This window comes from Aquarana catesbeiana, linkage group LG10 (genome assembly GCF_042186555.1).
Source record: "Aquarana catesbeiana isolate 2022-GZ linkage group LG10, ASM4218655v1, whole genome shotgun sequence".
Taxonomy (NCBI): Eukaryota; Metazoa; Chordata; class Amphibia; order Anura; family Ranidae; genus Aquarana; species Aquarana catesbeiana.
The window spans coordinates 123,807,915-123,827,309 of NC_133333.1; the positions used below are offsets into that span (position 1 = coordinate 123,807,915).

The 19,395-nt window shown below is 41.7% G+C and overlaps 1 protein-coding gene across 1 annotated transcript in view; it reads left to right on the forward strand.

Annotated features, from left to right (window-relative positions):
- OAF (out at first homolog) overlaps positions 1-19,395 on the forward strand; it is an 87,131-nt gene that overhangs the window by 46,039 nt on the left and 21,697 nt on the right. The window contains exon 3 of the mRNA XM_073602560.1: positions 8,953-9,087. Within this exon, the coding sequence (XP_073458661.1) occupies positions 8,953-9,087 (135 nt within the window). The remainder of the gene's footprint in view (positions 1-8,952; positions 9,088-19,395) is intronic.

Below are 19,395 nucleotides of genomic sequence, written 5' to 3' on the forward strand. Positions count from 1 at the left end.
AGCAGAGGGACTCGGGTGCGAGCATGCACAAATGCCCCCATGGGAAGCGGCTTTCCATGGGGGGCACTGACCAGAGAGAAGGGGCCAGGAGCACCGATGGGGGACCTGAAAAGAGGAGGTTACTGCCCGCTCTGTGTGATTCCATTGCACAGAGTAGGTAAGTATAGACATGTTTGTTTTTTTTATTTACCATTACAACCCCCTTAAAGTGGTTAAGGCTCTGTTCACATATAGGTGTCCCAGATCACAGGCAGAATCGGCGCGATTCTGCTCGTGATCCCAAATTGCGGGACGCCCTTGCGATCCCCTTCACTTCCAATGGCACCCTGGAAATGACGGGTTGCAAGGGCGTCCTACGATTTGTGGCAATTCGGGATTGCGGGCAGAATCGCGGTGGTTCTGCCTGCAATCTGGGATGCCTAGATGTGAACCAAGCCTTAAGGGTTAGTTCAGCTTTTAAAAAAAAAAAAAAAAATGAAGAACAAATACCCTATCGCCTCCAGCCCCTCCCACACACACCCTGCCATCCCCGGATTCGATGCACTTACCTCTGTGGGTGACAGTTTCACTGTTCACACAGCCTGGTGAAGTGGTTCTGGGGTAACTGCAGCTGGAGGAGGTGGGAAGGACAGTGTAGGGCGTTCTCGTTTTTTAGAAAAAATGAAATGGTGAACTTGCCCTTCCATAAGACTTTCACATCCAGATTTTTTTTATTTAGGGGTTGCCATGCATTACCTTAAATGTTTGACAGTACCTATTATTTTAACCCCTTGACGCCAATCTAACACAAATAAGTAATCTCACTGGACTGGATTTTTTTCTGTGGGGCCGCACATTTGCGTATCTACCTTTCTGCTGGGTGCGTTCCCAGCACAGAGATTGGGGTCTCACAAACAACAACTAACATACCCATATGTGGTATCGCTGCCATCGACTGGAGCTGGAAATTTATTTGGGTTGTTCTTTGGTGGAAGGTTATGGGAATAGCAAGAAATCTACAGTTGAATTTAAAAAAACAAAAAAAAAACTTTTTTTTTTTTTTACTATTTTGAGCCAGTTTTCCTTTGATAATGAAGAAACATTCATTATGAAGATATCCATCCGTTTACCATCAAATGAAAACCCAATTTGTCCTGTGCACAAAATAGTTGTGATGATATGTACGGTTTTAGTAACGCAAGTCAAAGTTGCAAAATTGTGCTTCGGCATTTAGATTTGTTTTACCTTTAGGTACGAAGAGGTTAAGGAATAAGTAAGTTCACACTTGACTAATTTCTAACGCTTAACAAATGCTCCTTTAGCGTTAGTATGGGCATTAGACTCGCATTAGTGAGCGTTAGTATGGGCGTTAGACTGGCATTTTACAAGTGTTAATGACGAGTCAAAAATGCTTCCCAAACGCCTATTCCATTACAGGAAATAAAATACTTTTAATGCCCAGCAACCGCACCACAACTGCCTGCCAGAGCGTTTGTGAAGTGTTACCATAGACTTGAATGGGAGGCATTGAAAGGCTTCAGACACCTCCTGGCTCGACATGAGGCTTCAATTTGGATAGTGTGAACAGCACTATGTGCTGTCTATTGTGTTATTTGCATAGGCGTTTTGAGGGACGTTTTTAATGCTTTTGATGCCAGTGTGAACTTGGCCTAAACCTCAGCAATTTAACCTCCCTTTTGTTTTGTTTTTTTTGTTTTTTTTCTCCATTAGGCTGGATTCACACCTATGCAGTTTTAGTGCTGTTTGCATTTTGCAGATTTGCACTACAGATCGTTTTCCATAGGAAACCATGTTAAATGGACTGTAATGCAAATCTGCAAAATGCAAAAAGCACTAAAACTGCATAGGTGTGAATCCAGCCTTATAGTCTGTTAAATATACCATTAAAACATTTATTATATTTGTTCGATAAGCCTAACCATATAAAAAAAATTAAATACCTATTGATACTTTCGGAAATCATGTGAGCTGATAACTTCCCGTGACTGTTATCAGCATTGTTTACAGCTGTCTTTGTGAGCTACAGAACAACTCCTCCATTTGGGAAGAGGAGGGGGAAGGTGTTTTGTAGTCCTGTCTTAGAGTATTATTGCTCCTGCATAGATACAGTACAGTTACACGGTTTCTGGCAAAATTTCTATTTGCAAATCAGGAGGAAAGAGACTGAAAGAAGAACACCAATGTGGCCTCCACATCTAAGGACCTGTGAGGTGCAACATGTTCTTGGGTTTAGATCAACTTTTTATACATTGAGACTTTTTTTCAAGTCGAGTATTTTTTCTTCTTCTTTAAACTATTTCTGAACAGAAAGCGTGGGTGGATTATGATACATACGTAGGTTGGATTTCATTGTCCAAGCTCATGATGTGGCAGGAACCTTTCCGAGGAATGTTTTCTAGTGACTCACTTTGAACTTTGCCTGAAAAGCTGATGTGGTTTCTTTCTTCCGATTTCTCCTCCTCTCTTTCTGTGTTCTCAGTGGTGTTTCTCTTCCCTTGTGTTTCCCTCTGACCTGTACTTTGTATAAATCTTCTCCCACTCAGTTTTTCCACATCTGTAGTTTTCATTTTGTCATTTTTCCTGGACAGTATTCCCTTCTTTGTTCCTTTTTATCTAGCAGTTTGTTCTTGGTAAACCCATTATATACATGGCTTTTGTGTCTGGCCCTGCGCTGAAAAATAAAAACGATTTAATATCTTGTTTGTTCCTTCTTCTTGTTCAAGTGATTTGTAGACACTGGAGGGACCATTAATACGCTGTAGGTTAGTAAGGGCTCCTCTGGACGTTTATCTGTTCATGTATGCCATACTTCAGTGAATTATTAAGCTGTTCTTATTGTTACTTGTGGGATATTTATTCGTTTTCCAAGTATGTTCGAGGGGTACAGGTGGTGTATTGATAGATTTATTTAACAGCAACTTGTGGGCTTAGTGCTTTATATATATATATATATATATATATATATATATATATATATATATATATATATATTTTTTTTTTTTTGCTATTTGTTTAAATTTAATTTTTATTGTTTTTCTATGTTTAGTTCTTTTATTCTGTGTGACCGCATGTCTCTGTTATTCTGTACTTGTAAAGAAAAAAAATCTCAATTTAAAAGACGAAAAAAAAAAATATTACAACCCAGGAAACGTGTTTTTTTTTCGATCAAAACAGAAAAAAACTACACTGCATCTGAGCACCACAAACCAAACAAAAAAAAAATTATATATTCCAAATAACATGCCCGAGCTCATCTCTTCACCACACACAGCCACCAAGGCAAGAGAATTCTTGTTGGGCAGTGTATTTGTGCTCGGACTAACACATTTAGACCAAATTGTTATGGTTCAAAGAATGTCAGGCAAAATGATCGGCCCTCACACATGTTCACATCATTAAATCTGGCTCCCTTTGAAAAAAGTTTGGACACCACTGGTGTAGTGTATGTGGTTGTTGTTGTTGTTATTATTTTTTTTTTTTTTTTTCTCTAATTTTGGGTTAGCTGCATACATAAGAGTATGTGCACCAAATTAGTATATTAACCACTTCAATACTGAGCCAATTCTGACACTTCTCACATACATGTAAAAAACGATTTTTTTTTTTTTTTTTGCTAGAAAACTACTTAGAACCATCACACGTTATATATTTTTTTTTAAGCAAAGGCCCTAGAGAATAAAATGGTGGGTGTTGCAATTTTTTATGTCACACGGTATTTGGGCTCCTTACTTTGATAGACAGTGGGTAAAATTTGCTCAAGGAACCCCTAGAAACTGGAGGAACCCTAGTTGAGAAAAGCTGTGTCACAAACTATAATAGCATTTCTAGGAGATGATTTCTAATGGATAGGGCCCTTCATGGGACGTCGTAGTGATTTCTTTATACTAAATCTGTATTTTTTCATTTAGAAAATGTCACAGAGAAAGCCCTGTCGCTGGACCTAGAAGGGACGTTTCTGACGCCCAGTTTGCATGAGGCCTTACTCTTTAAAGCCCAACTTGCTGTCCCAAAAGTGAAATGTGAATCCCTGCAGCATATTCAGTATTGAATTCTTATTTTTTCTAGGAGGAATCCTAATAGAGTATTACTTATTACTTCATAGTCCCACAGGATTCTGCCACACTGGTTTCAGTAGTGACAACCAGAACCTGAAGCTGCTCCTCTTCTCCAGTTGTGTGGCCGCCCCTCTCATCATGTAAATAGGACCAGCGTCAACTACTGGTCCTGCTCCTGCACATAGAAAGCCTGTTTGTCTCCATGTGCAGGATCAAAAGTGGGCCCTAGGCATGAACAAAAAAAAATGTGGTGTGCGTAAAGTGGGCAAGGTTTAAATTGCACTAATAATTGGGCATGGCTTAAAGGGGGTGTGGTCAGAGATGACTTGCATACTGCAGGATGTGGTAATGTTAAATAGCAAATGTACAGTGTGACATGTCCAGCGGTGCTAGTATGTGCAGGAGAGGAGTGCGGCGTGAACAGCGGTGGGTATTATGTGCAGGAGAGGAGTGTGGAGTTTATGGGGCAGTGGGTAGTATGTGCAGAAGAGGAATATTGAGTGTATGGCAACAGGTAATATGTAAAGAGAGGAGTGCAGAGTGTATAGCGGTGGATAGTATGTGCAGGATTGTGTCAGTTGGGCAGTGAACAGTGTCGGCAGTTCTTTTATTTATTTATTTCTACAATTCTAATTTTTGGGGGCCAGTAGATGGTGTCAGTAGAGCAGTGGGTGGGGGGAGTGGACAGTTGGCCGGTGTCAGTAGGGCAATGGATGATTTCAGTCATTTTTTTTGTTTGTTTTGCTTTTATTCTTTGATTTTCTGTTTGTTTGTTTATTTATTTTTTATTTATTTATTTATTTATTTATTTTTACAATGCTTTTTGGGGAGGAGGGGGTTGGAGCAGTGGATGGTGTCGGTAGGGCAGTGGATGGTGTCAGTCGTTTTTTGTTTCATTTTTTTTTTCGCATTGTTTTTAATATTTATTGCAATTCCTCCTTCTTTTTTTTTTTTTTTTTTAATTTTTTGTTTATCAGCCCTGTTGGGGGGCTTTGGTGAGATATCGGGGGTTTAAACAGACTCCTGACATCTCCCCTTTGAATGAACAGGAGACAGAGGCTCTGTTCACGATTTTTCAGTTAAGAATGGAAAGCCAGTGATCACTGATTCTGTTCATTCAGAAAAGGAAGGGGTCGGTAAATGACATATATACCGGCCTATTCCTCCGCTCTCCATCCTGACAGTTTGCTGCGGGGGGGAGGACACATTGGGACAGTCCGGATCTCCCTGTATACCTTTCAATTAAACAGCTGACAGCTGCTGGAATAAGAGGATAAGAAGTGGAGATACCGTGGCAGTTAGCTGCGGTACAGGGAGATCGGTGCCTGTAACTGCCCCGCACCGATTGTCCCAACTGTCAGCCAGGGTTGCATCATCCATAGGTGCAGAGTGCCCCCTCAGGACCCCTGTGCAGTGAACACCCTGCACCTATGGATGGTACGCCACTGGCTGTACTGCTAAAGAGCAAACAATTTGATTTGGTTACATTTTTATTCTGGTTCTAGCTTCCTCATTTTATTTATTACAGAACATGATCAAAGAAAAAACTGCTTTTATCTTCTTATTACATCTGAACTTATTCCAAGTTCGTCCTTTAAAGTGAACCTATACATTGCTTATACCTATACTGAACAAAGTAATAACCTCACTTTACAGAAGGTAACCCTACTTTACTTACCTTCCCTATGTTTCCCTGGCCACTCAAATGTATCTTGACTTGGTGAGGGGGGAAAAAAACAAATAGAAATATAAAACTCCTCTAGAGATGCATTCAAAAACATTTTGGCCAATAATTTAAATACGTGGAAACTGGTACCCTCATATCCAAGTTGCAAAATGAACAGTAGATGAGATTTACCCAGTCACCAAAATCTGAACAGAAATAAATTAAAAAAAAAAACAATTTATTATACGCACAAGCTAGAAAATGTTAAGACATTATGGATTGAATTATCAAAAGAAAATATGTTGTTCACGTTGCCAGAGAAGGTGCCATTTGCAAGAGAATTTTCCCCAGAGCTTAGTGAACGAGGTGGAGCACTGCTGACTTCCACATTCCATGCGCCAGCAAAAATATCGCTTTTTTTCCTTGCACATGATTGGGTAATTTTTGCACATTGAAAATTCCCCACATTCACTAAGCTTAGTTTTAAAAAAAAAAAAGACTTTTGGACAGGGTAGGGAGGGGTTCACGCTCCCCTCATTTTTTTTTTTTTTTTTTTTTTTTTTTTTTTTTTGCCACGTGGAGTAATTTTGCTTTACATCCTGTCCCACACAACTGGGGAAAAAAGAGCAAATCTCTACAAGGTAAGGGAAATCCTCTTAGTTGTCCATCACAAAAAGTGATGCCAATTTGAAGACTTGCCCCTCTTTTCCAGTGATGACTTCCCCACCTTCAGCAAGTGAATCTCACGTGGGGGGGGGGGGGTGGCGGCAGAGACACACATTTTACTGGGTTCTAACCTCCCCGAAAGCAAAGTACTGTTTTAGGTACACTTTTTATAAAGTTCCTCCTATACAGTGAACTTCTTTCACAGTATGGACAAGGTGCTGGTTTGATTTCAGCTCTTTCTGTTTTCAAGTGTTTAAATAATTTTTGTGTCGGTTGTGTTTTAAAATGTATTTTCATAAATCTCAAATGTTCCATAGACTGGCACAAATGTCAGAACTGAAGCACCTAAAAATGGTATATCAATGGTATACCAGTACCTATTCTTTTTCCTGTGGTACAATCAATGAGAACTTCTGGTATATCCTGAAACTGAAAAAAATATGATTTGCAAATGTCACAAAGTCGATCTATAACCAAAACTGTTTTTTGTAGAGATTTCCCTCCATTCCCTGTCCTCACAGGAAATCTCCCCAGTGAATCCACTCTTGGAGGTCAGCCAGAACACCTCCTGTTCTGGTATATTTTGGGTCTTCCTTCCCCGTCTTCCTGGTAGTATAGTGTGATATAAGAAAAAATACATTTTGATGATCTGCCAGGCATTAGATCACTAGTTCCCTCCACCGGAGCTCTTCTACTGATCTATTGCATACGCTGACATTTGTTGTGTTGTCTAGAGCAATGTTTCTTAACTCCTGTCCTCAAGTACCCCTAACAGGTCATGTTTTCAGGATTTCCCTCAGGTGAAACGGCTGTGGTAATTACTAAGGCAGTGGAACTTATCAAATCACCTGTGTGAAAATCATGGAAAGCCTGAAAACATGGCCTTTTGGGGGTACTAGAGGACTGGAGTTGAGAAACATTGGTCTAGAAAATATCAATGTAGATATTTGCCAGCACAACATGGATCGACAAGGTAGCATCCAAACGGATTTTTATTGCATGATCACATCACAGAGCACTACTAGATAATATCTTCTATAAAATCGCATAGAGCTCGACAATTCCCATGACCACTAGAAATTGTGACCCATTCACTGTTGCAGGGATGCACAATTTGTATTGCCTGATGCCCGGGATATGCAGTGCCGGGCGCTGGGCAGGTAGGTTTTTTTTGTTTTTTTCTTCTACGTTTACTGCCGCCTGATTGCTCCGTGCGCCCCCCCCCCCCCACCACCACCACCACCACCACCACCACCACCACTATGTATCCCAGGCTTTCACATGTATGACATCACTTCCAGGTCCCCATTGACAGTTTCCCCGGCAGTGCCATCTGCATTGCATTACATTCAGTGGAGCACAGGGGAAACCTGCAGGATCTTTTAGACTCTGCATGTCTCATTATCTCATTAATGAGAACCTGTCACCAAAAATCATCACATAAGTGACATATGTACCTAGGGGACATATATACACATATACACACATACAAACGTAAACACACGTATTGGGGCCGCCTACACATAAAACTGCTGATTGGGATACACATGTTGAATATCGCCACGCACAAACTGGCTCCTAACTTTTTTAGCTGGCTCCTAGTTTCAAAGCAAACTTGTCAAGCCCAGAAATAGCATACCGTATATACTCGAGTATAAGTCCATCTGAAAATAAGCCGAGGCACCTACTTTTACCCCAAAAAACTGGGAAAACTTATTGACTCGAGTATAAGCCTAGGGTGGGAAATGCAGCAGCTACTGGTACGGTAAATTTCAAAAATAAAAATAGATACCAATAAAATTACATTAATTCAGAGGGTCCCCATATGTGTTTCCACATTAGCTATGTACCGGTACCGTGACTTCAGCTCTCCTTCATCTCCTGACTCCCGCCCACTGCAGAAGGATCTTTAATACAAACAGCGGGCGGGGATCCGCGGAGGTGCCATGCCAATGACTCCACTGGCTGCTAGGACATCGGCAGTCCCAGCAACCAATCCTAATGGACAACGTCACAGCATGGGCAGGATTGACGAGAGCGGGCGCCAGACATGAGCAGGTGCCCTGGTGTTCTAACGAGAAAGGTCCCCCCATCACGGAGGACAAAGGAGAAGCCGAAAGTCTCTGAACATGAACAGCTGTTCATGTTCGGAGACTTTCGGCTTCTCCTTTGTCCTCCGTACTGCGCTGCGCCTGCGCAGTACAGGGTGGACACTATCCGATGGGGGACATTTCTCAACACTGGCAGAAGACACGAGCGGGCTGGATGTGACCCGCGGGCCATGATACGGCGACCCTCTGCTCTACACAAAGGACCCAGAGTGATTGAACACCCGCACACACCACCGGAGACCAGTAAGTGCTACCCTGACTCCAGTATAAGCCGAGGGGGGGCATTTTCAGCACAAAAAAATGTGCTGAAAAACTCGGCTTATACTCGAGTATATACGAGTATATATGGTATATTACCTACACGAACCGTAGAGCTGTTTTTGTAATGTGGTGTTGGATTGATCTTGTCCTGTAAATTGGATGAAATCTCAATTCTTTTGTACCCTCCTTTTAGGATGTGAAGATTTTCCGGATCTTGATATTGGGAGAGCTGGAGAGAGGACAGAGCCAGTTTCAGGGACTGTGTTTCATCACCCAACTACAAAGCAATGAAATTATCCCCAGCGAATCTATGGCCAAGCTAAGACAGGTAAGACCACACTAATTATAAAAGATAAGTGTCCTTGTGACAGTTTCCCATCTCTTAAGCACAGCCTACTGTATATCATCATTCCCAAAAATTACCAGGGCTGTACAGGAGGAGTATGGTACTTACAGCCAGGCTGTGTTCAGCTAAACCAATGGTGTTCAAACTTTTGACTTTCGACTTGCATAGACATCTGTGCATGAAGCTGCACAGCTGTCTTCCGAGTCACACCTGAAGCCCCACTGACATGCGGCTTTGAAATTGTGCAATTTCAGATAAGTCGCTCAATTTAAAAGCCACAGTCTATGTGAACGAGGGCTAAACCAACTGAAGTTGTGGAGGAACTTGAATGCGTTTTAAAAACTTTGACCTCCCTTTTCAACTTTTTGGGGGATTCATTGGAACACCAATTGCAAACCAGATCTTCTAGTCAGCATCCGTACCTGAGTTCACAAATGGCAGGCACACCTAAAATGTATGTGAAGTCTGTTACAGCAGCAAAGTACAGGACAGATGCGAGTTACTGCCAATTGTTTTGGAATGGGATGTCCAACAAGCTCATATACATGGAATGGTCAGATGTCCACAAACTTTTGGTCATTTTATAGTGTAGTAGTCCAGAATAACTGTACATCACAAATGCTTGGTTCTGAGGTTGTAACCAGATGTAATTCAGTGTGAAAGTTTTCCTGTGTGTGTGGGCTTCCTGTTATAAGGACCAGTCACTGCTGCCTTCTCTCTCCTTGTACAGGGTGACTGGTCTTGTATCGGCCCCTCCTGTAGTTTTCTGTGGACAGTCTGTAGTAGGTGGGTCTGCTGGGTCCCCACAGCTCTGCTCTCTGCATCGGTATGATGTCATTGCTACTTTTTTTAGTCAATATTGTCACCACAGTTCAAGTGTCATTGCTACTTTTACAAGATAATAACGGACTCTGCAAATGCATTTACAAAGTGAATCTATATCCTTTGTGACAATTCAGGAATAATCAGAGTTAAAGTTAAAAAAAAAAAATTAGGGGGGAGAGAGTAAAGAAGATAAAATACTTGCCTTGTTCTTCACTCCTGTAGACTTCCTCCTCTTCATAAATCTGGTCCCCCAAAGATGCTCTTCTTTGCTGCCTGACCTCTTTCAGCTCTCCAATGTCATCGTGTACAATGTAGAACCAGTGGTCCTGCATTGTACAAGAGGCTGCCAAGGGCTTGCCCACTTCTAGGGAGTATTATATAGTGAAGGAGAGTGCAGGCTGCCTGGGGAATGAGGAATAAAGTGAGACGTTCACCTTTTATTCATCGCTCCCTGGACTGGGGGGGGGCATTGCAAGGTTCAGTTATTCTTCATCCTGGGACTTTAGCTGTACGAAACAGGAATAAATATGTAACTGTAAGGGTACATTCACACCAGGTGTGGTGGGACTGAATTGGGCAGCTATTCCAGCGCAGCCCCACCGCAAGATGAGGCAAAATGCCTTGTCTCTGGTCTGGACCGTTCACACCACCGGACACACCCCAGTCGATAGAACTTTATGAAGTGTCACTCTGGGGTTGATTTACTAACAGAAAGTGCAAAATGTGGTGCAGCAGTGCATGGTAGCCAATCCGGGTCTAACTTCATCTTGTTCAGTTAAGCTTTGACAAAAAAAACTGGAAGCTGATTGGTTTCTATGCAGAGCTGCAACAGAATTTGCACTCTAGTTTTAGTAAGTCAACCCCACTGTGACATTTCAGTGACAGTGTTTAGAGTGTTATTAAACCCAGGACCCTGCATTCGTTCTATCTGGTCTCCCACAGTACACAGAACATGGAAATGCAATTATTTTAGCAAATATAAACTGCTAAATACTTTTTCTTATAAACAGTATATGGCAGTCTTGTGACTATCAGTGCCTGATTAAAGCTTGTGGAAGGTGTTTTCATCCTGCACTGAGCTGTCCTATCAGGATGCAGGACCCCTGACCCTCTGTCTTGGCAGTGCTGATTGGCCCTGTGCTGATCACATGCACTCTCCCAAGGGAAAAAAACTCTCTACCAATACACACCAAACTGAGCATGTGCAGCCTGACTTCATTTACTTTGTCTTATCTAAACATGTTTTGGGGGCAATGCAAGAATGAGGGTATCTGTGCATACAGGATCAAACAGCCTTTTCACACAATGCAGTGGGTTTGCTCCTTAGATTCCACAGTGAATATAACAAGCATTGCTTTACTGCATATACAGATCGATTTTACTGCTGTGGGTTCAGTAACACTTTCATTTCGTCAACGAAAATATTTTCGTCATAGGTTTTGTCAGCTGCATGCTTTCAGTGACAAAAACAAAACGAAAACCTCAGTTTCAATTCAGATGACTAAAATACGACTAAAACTAAAATGGCATTTAGTCAAAAGGCTATGACTCTTAATAAAATTTTGATGTCAAAATTTACAGTGGTCAAAAAGCAATATTCTTGTTTTTTATATTCCAGTAATATTTGCAGTGCCATGATAGCCAATAGAGTTTACAGTTTTTGGTAGGGTTGCACTGATATTGGTATCGGTGGCGATACTAGGCATTTTCTTGCATATCAGTACTCGTGAAAATGCTCCGATACCAGAAGTGACGTGAGCTGGGGCGAGACGGCTCCTCTTCCTCTCCGGCAGCAGGGTTCAGAGCAGTAGACATCCCACCAGCACTGAGAACAGCCGTGGTAAGAATATGCCCCGATATAGGGGGGTACTGGGGAGGGGTCCCCTCCCCCGCCCAAGACATTTGCCGGCAGTCTCCTATCCTGCATGGTACATGATGAGCACAGCACTACCATGTGCACACAGTGTATAGCTAGCTACTGACATTAAGTTGCTGTACCTACCATGGAATTTCACAGGTCGGAACTGCATCCAGTAGCTAGCTATATACTGTGCATATTGTAGCTGTAAGGGAATCGGATTTCAGATGCAGCGTGTGCTGTGTGTGGAGCAGGAGCTCTGCCTGTGTTCAGCCTGTGTACAATGTAGGGGTGGGAGACAGAGCTGTGGCCAGTGCACCGCCAGCGGTGATCCCTGCACTGTGCCCTCCTAACCCACTGTACTGTGCCCTCCTAACCCACTGTACTGTGCCCTCCTAACCCACTGTACTGTGCCCTCCTAACCCACTGTACTGTGCCCTCCTAACCCCCTGTACTGTGCCCTCCTAACCCCCTGTACTGTGCCCTCTTAACCCCCTGTACTGTGCCCTCTTAACCCCCTGTACTGTGCCCTCTTAACCCCCTGTACTGTGCCCTCTTAACCCCCTGTACTGTGCCCTCTTAACCCCCTGTACTGTGCCCTCCTAACCCCCTGTACTGTGCCCTCCTAACCCCCTGTACTGTGCCGTGCCCTACTGCCTCATTTGTTGTGCCCTCCCTGTGTTGCGCCCACCCTGTGTTGCCTCCTCCTTCTCCCACCAGCTGCACCTCTGTTCCATGTCTCCCAATGACCCTCCCATTCCCATCCTCTCCCCCCAGCGATCACAGCCTTTTCAATCCCAACTCTCCCACCCCACAGTCCCTATTTCACCCCACCCTCAACTACCCTGCCTTCACTTACCCCTCTACTCCCTAACAACCCCCCCTCCCAAACCACCTCCCACCTACTCTTTCTAGGCGATAGGTATCAGTAATTGGTATTGCCGATTACTTGCAAAAAATTATCGTTACTCGTAATCGGTGTTAAAATTTGTTTATGATACTGAAGATTTTAGTAGATTTTAGTAGACTAAATCTAAAATGGCATTTTAGTCAAGACTATGACTAAAACACTGCACCGCAACACACGCCAGCTGTTGCTTTGTAATGCAGCGTCCGGTGTGAATGGACCCTTGAAGAGGCATATTGCCTGTTTATCCATGCAAATGTTTGTTTTTCAGAGTTGTTTTTTTTAACCAAATATTAGCAGTAAAACTCCTGCATGGTGCGGTACTGATTCACCTGGGGAAGGTATCTAAAAAAAGAATTCCTAGATGCTTTATGTTGCACATAAGGAAGTAGAGAATCCTTTGTCTGCATACCGAAGAACAAAAGGTTAACGATGACCTCAAGGCAAACGGCTCCATCCAGTTTATTCATGTACTCGGGCTGATTTCCCTGCACAGTGCCCTTCTGTGGCTGTTCAAGGCAGCCCAACACTTTATGAACTTTATTCATATATTACTAGATATTGAACAACATCTGAGCCTCACCTCCACCTTCCACCCCTGTCCGAACACAGTACAGGTAAACTTGTACATTGCGTTTATGTCTGTTTAAGCTATTTATAGTAACACTATAAATGTAACTAATACATCAAACCAGCAAACCAATTAATCAAACCCATATACTAAATGTATAACCTGATTTTATTTATTTTTTGTTTTTGTGTTTTTGCTTTTTGGGTAAAGTGGGAAAGTTTTATGAAATCCTGGGGAAATCAGTGTTTGTCCTGATTACCATTGTTACTGGGACAATAAGTGATGAAGTCCAAAACTTTCCATTTGTTGCTAGAACAGTAATAATTGGAAAATCTTACAGTGGGGATGCTTGTTCATGTGATAACTGTCTGGAAGGATTTCCCTTCACTTAGGAGAGATTTCCTCTCACTTCCTGTTCCCTAGACAGAAATTAAAGGGATATGTCACTAGTGGGATAGTGACTACATACAAACCCGTCAGGCTTAACCCTTTCCTACTCTATCCAAAACCTGTAGACTTTATTTTAGATAAACTTTATTGAACTGTCAACATAAAATGTAAATACAGTCAATGAACATCTAAATTAGATTAAAAATTGAATCTTAATTTACAAGCAAGAATGAAAGAATAATCAACAATTAAAGCATCTAAATGGCAGTACATATACATACTTGTGTATATGTGTCCTTAAGTGTGTATATGTGTGTGAGATTATATATGTATATATATCCAAAAGTATTGGGACACCTGCCTTTACACGTACATGAACTTTAATGGCACCCCAGTCTTGGTCCGTAGAGTTCAATTTTGAGTTGGCTCACTCTTTGCAGCTATAACAGCTTCAACTCTTCTGGGAAGGCTGTCCACAAGGTTTAGGAGTGTGTCTATGGGAATGTTTGACCATTCTTCCAGAAGAGCATTTGTGAGGTCAGGCACTGATGTTGGAGAGAGGGCCTGGCTCCTAGAAGAGGTGGACAGCTTCTGATGATTAAGAAGGACCAAGATGGCAGCAGAGGACGCGGGCATGGAGTAGCTGATGAGCAATTCACAGCAGGATAATGCTAGATCTGCGGGGCAGGTGAGTATTTGAATCTAGGACGATGCTGGACACCAGGTGCATAACAATACCTTAGCAGGTAAAAAAGAAAAATCCTCTTTTTAATTGGGAAAAAAGCTCCAGAATTATCCATTTATCAGTCTATGTCCAAAGTTCAAAATATGTAATAAAGGTGAATTTATACCTCAGTCCTTGAACCTGTAGAAATCGGTGACTGAGTATAATTTTAAAAAAATCACAGATTACGTCACGTAGAAAAATCCTGCATACAAAGGTAACGTTCTGCAGGATGGTCTTTCTCCAATCACCACCTTCATGACACCAGGACTGTGGAAGCCATTAGATTATGTTCTGCAGAGATGAAATGGTTAATGCAGAGCTGTCTGAGAACAGCGATGCTTCGTGTGGAATACACAAGAGATCTCCAATATTGGAACATTCTTAAGCTGAAAAAAGAATTGCAGGCATTTCCTGTGTTGGCGAGAAGAGAAATACTTACTGTACTATTGTTATTCAGAAGTACAGAGTGTTGTACTTTAGTCAATTAGAAAATGTTAAATGACTAGATCATTGCTAGGACATAGACGGGTATAGGGGTCTGCTTATCAATTTATTCATCCAAGATTCACCCACAATTCATACTTTTGGGAGCTAGCTCTTATATTTAACATTGAATGTTTTAGAACAATAAAGTTGTTTGAAAGGCTAACGAAAATGTCGTTTTGTTTTGCTACCACGTAATTCGTTTATTCGTTTTTGGCTTTTTTCTGAAGAAAATTTGTTCTATGAAACAATTAGTTTAATAGGTTTGTTTTCAGTTATAAATATATAGTTTAGTGGTTTTTGTCAGTGTAAGGGCTGCTTCACACTAGGCTGCATTGTTCGGCGCAAGCTCTGACTGGAAGCGGTGCGATACATGTGTTCGGGCATTGTACTTTTTTCATTTTTATTTTTTTTTCAATTTTATTTGAAGCGTCACATTTTTTTCCACACTGCCCCGCACATCACACCAGCATTATGGAATGAATGGGGCACTCAGAAAACAATTGTGCCCTAGCGGTGATCTGTGATCGTCCAATGTGGAACGTGTGAACGAGCCCTAACATGCTGAATGTCAAAATGCAAGCAAATGTAGATTAACCACTTAAGGACCCGGCCTATTTTTTACACTTGGCGTTTACAAGTTAAAATCTTCTTCTTTTTCTTTTTTTTGCTATAAAATTACTTCGAACCCCCAAACACATATATTTTTCAGACACTGTAGAGGCTAAAATGGTAGTCGTTGCAATACTTTTTCACACCGTATTTGGGGAAAAAATACACTTTTTTTAATTAAATAGGAAAACCGTAAAGTTAGCTCAATTTTTGTTAATATTGTGAAAGATAATGTTATGCCAAGTAAATTGATACCAAACATGTCATGCTTCAAAATTGAACCCGCTCGTGGAATGGCGACAAACTTTGACACTTAAAAATCTCCATAGGCGAAGCTTAAAAATGTCTACAGGTTATCAGTTTTGAGTTACAGAGGAGGTCTTTTGCTAGAATTAGTGCTCTCGCTCTAGCGATCGCAGCGTTACCTCACATGTGTGGTTTGAACACCATTTACATATGCGGGCGCGACTTAAGTATGTGTTTGCTTCTGCGCATGAGCACGGTGGGACGGGGCGCTTTAAATTTTTTTCTCATTTTACTTTTTTTTTTTTTTACACTGCCCCTTTTTATAAAAAAAAAAAAAAAAATTTGGATCACTTTTATTCCTATTACAAGGAATGTAAACATCCCTTGTAATAGAAAAAAAGCATGACAGGACCTCTTTAATGTGAGATCTGGGGTCAAAAAGACCTCAGATCTCACGGCGAATCCGCCGCAGGGACCACTTTTATCTGAAAGCAGACCACCTGCTATTTTTTAAAAATACCGGGGATATAGCTATCTGCTGCCATAACAACGGTATTCAACGTCAAAGTACCGATGTATAACGACGGCGGGCGGTCGGAAAGTGGATAAACTACACCCTTAACCATTTCGCATTGCATGCAGTTGCAGGGCATTCATGTCGCTCTCACCCCCCCCCCCCCCCCCCCCCCAATTTAAAACAAAAAAAAATGTACTAATAAAAATTAAATTGTAAAAAAAATTAAATAAAAACTTAAGGGTAGATTTAGACATGGATCAAATGCTCCCTTGCTTCTGAAGCCCGATCCACGTTTAGATGGCACTTCAGTGGCTACTGACAGGTGGTGATAAATTAAGTCAACACCTCTTGTTTTAACCCCATTTTTTGACAGGAAATGCGCTGCAACTGCGTGTATTGCATGCAGTTGCAGGGCGTTTACTGCGCTTTCCCATTGACGTAAATGTGTAGCGTTCACAAGGCTGCGTCACTAAAAGTCGGGTAAACTTTTCTGTGTGCGCAAAGCATTGCGGCCACACTATGTAAACACCTCCATCCGCTGCCTATTTCAGCTTAAGGGGGGTCAGTTGGCAGGCGGCAGAAACCCAGCTTAACCGTGCATTTTTGCTGCCCCCCAACTTCAGGTATAAACAAGGCCTAAGGCTTTGTTCATGCAAATCCTACTACAGTGAGGCCGTGTTTAGCTGCACAGGGATGTACAGGTGTTCTGTACATCTCCATACAGGCCATCCCATTGATGTCAATTGAGACACAGTAGCTGCACGGGAATGCATAGGTGTTCTGTGCATTCCTGTGCAAGCAGCGCCATCCATATTAGTTGGGATGCAGCGGCTGCATGGACACAGCTACTGTTCCCAACTTGACTTCCATGTGCGTGTATGTCAGTGAGCGCACAATGTCTGCATTTGGGGCCATGCACCTACCCCCACCCGGATTTCAGATCCGTGCTTGCAGCCGCTGTGTCCCAACTGACACAAATAGGACTTGAATCATGATCTTTATTCTAAGCAAAAAAATTGTGATTCTCATTTTAGCCAGAATTGTGCAGCTCTGGTTGGGGGGGGGGGGGGGGGGTATTTTACAAACCCAGAAAGCTGTAGGGGAAAAATAATAAAGCAATGGAAAAATTGTAAAAATGGTCCAGCCAGCTGAGTTTAAAGGATAATTAAACCTTTGGGCTTTTTTTTTTGTTAAATAACAAACCTGTCATCTGTGCAGTTGGTTTTGCACAGAGTGGCCCCGATCCTCCTCTTCTGGGGTCCCTCAGCGGCGCTCCTACCACAGAGCTTGACAACGCCGTGGTAGTTCATTGAGAACTACAAGCCGACAGCCGCAAAGGATGCTGGGGCTTGTAGTTTATTTGCACACACAGCTGTGTGAATGAATGATGCGGTCATGTGCTGCACGGCCGCACTGATTTCAAAAAGTGAAAGCTAGCATGGGGATCTTCTCCCTGTACTGCTGTCACAGGGAGGGTAGGATCCGGCAGCAGCTGCAGCACTGGGAACATTTAATATGTTCGCAAAGGTAAACTTATTCTTTAAAGTCAATAGATGTGTGCTAACAGTAAAAAGAACAAATAGAGAGGCTCAATCTCCCCAACAGGGACATAGTCCACAATAAACAATTGGTGTTCTAATCCCTCTCTACTTTATCCAAACATTTAAAAAAAAAAAAGTTCTGTCTTTAATTATACTTTAAACAGAAGTTGCTGTGAATTATTACTTGAATATTTGGTCTGTTTCCAACAGATCTGTGCATTAACAACTCTTGTAGTTTGCCTGTGTGCAGGGGTTTCCTGTAATAAAGACCGGTTCTCGCATTCTCTCTCCTGGCGCAGGGTGACTGGTCTTGTCTCCACCCCCTCCTGTAGTATTCTGCAGGCAGCCTGTAGTAGTTGGGCTTGCTGGGTCCCTCCCACAGCTATGCTCTCTGCACGGGCTATACAGTGGCTTGAAAAAGTATTCATACCCCTTGAAATTTTCCACATTTTGTCATGTTACAGCCAAAAATGTAAATATATTTTATTGGGATTTTATATGATAGACCAACACAAAGTGGCACATAATTGTGAAGGGGAAGGAAAATGATAAATGGGTTTTCATTTTTTTTTTTTACAAATATGTGAAAAGTGTGGTGTGCATTTGTATTTGCCCCCCCGAGTCAATACTTTGTAGAACCACCTTTCGCAGCAACTACATCTGCAAGTCTTTTTGGGGATGTCTCTCTCAGCTTTGCACATCTAGAGAGTTCCCATTCCTCTTTGCAAAATAGCTCAAGCTCTGTCAGATTGGATGGAGAGCATCCTGTGAACAGCAATTATCAAGTCTTGCCACAGATTGTCAATTGGATTTAGGTCTGGACTTTGACTAGGCCAATCTAACACATGAATATGCTTTGATCTAGAGCAGCACGATTAATCGTTAAGAATCAAAATAGCGATCTTTTTCCCTCAAGTGCAGAGTTCTCACAGCTGGAAAAAATAAATAAAAATCCAGGCAGCCTGCCAAGTGTTATCACAAGTAGAAACAAAGTATCCTTTCCTTCTTTTATCAAAGGAAAAACTCTGGTGTGTAAATGAGGGAAGTTTAACCATTTAAAGACCAAACCTTTTCTGACATTTGTTGCTTACAAGTTAAAATCATTATTTTCTGCTAGAACATTACTTGGAACACCAAAACTTTATTTATTTTTTTTAACAGGGACCCTAGAGAATAAAATGGTGATCGTTTTTTTTTTTTTTTGTTTGTTTGTTTTTTTTTTGTTTTTTTTTAATATTGTATGTTACGCCGTATTTGCGCAGCGACCTTTCAAACACAATTTTTTTTAGAGAAAATACACTTTAATGAATTACAAAAAAAACGAAACCGTAAAGTTAGCCCAATTTTTTTTTTTTTTTTGTATAATGTGAAAGAAGATGTTACACCGCGAGAATCGTGATCTAAGCAAAAAAATTGAGATTCTCATTTTAGCCAAAATTGTGCAGCTCTACGTTTATCGGAACCATTCCATTGTAGCTCTGGCTGTATGTTTAGGGTTGTTGTCCTGTCCTGCTCCTTTTTCAGGGCACTGTATACAGAACAATGATTTTCATTTTAAGGTAATATCTGGGTTTACAAAAGCATTTGGTGCAGCTTTAGAAAAATGTATTACA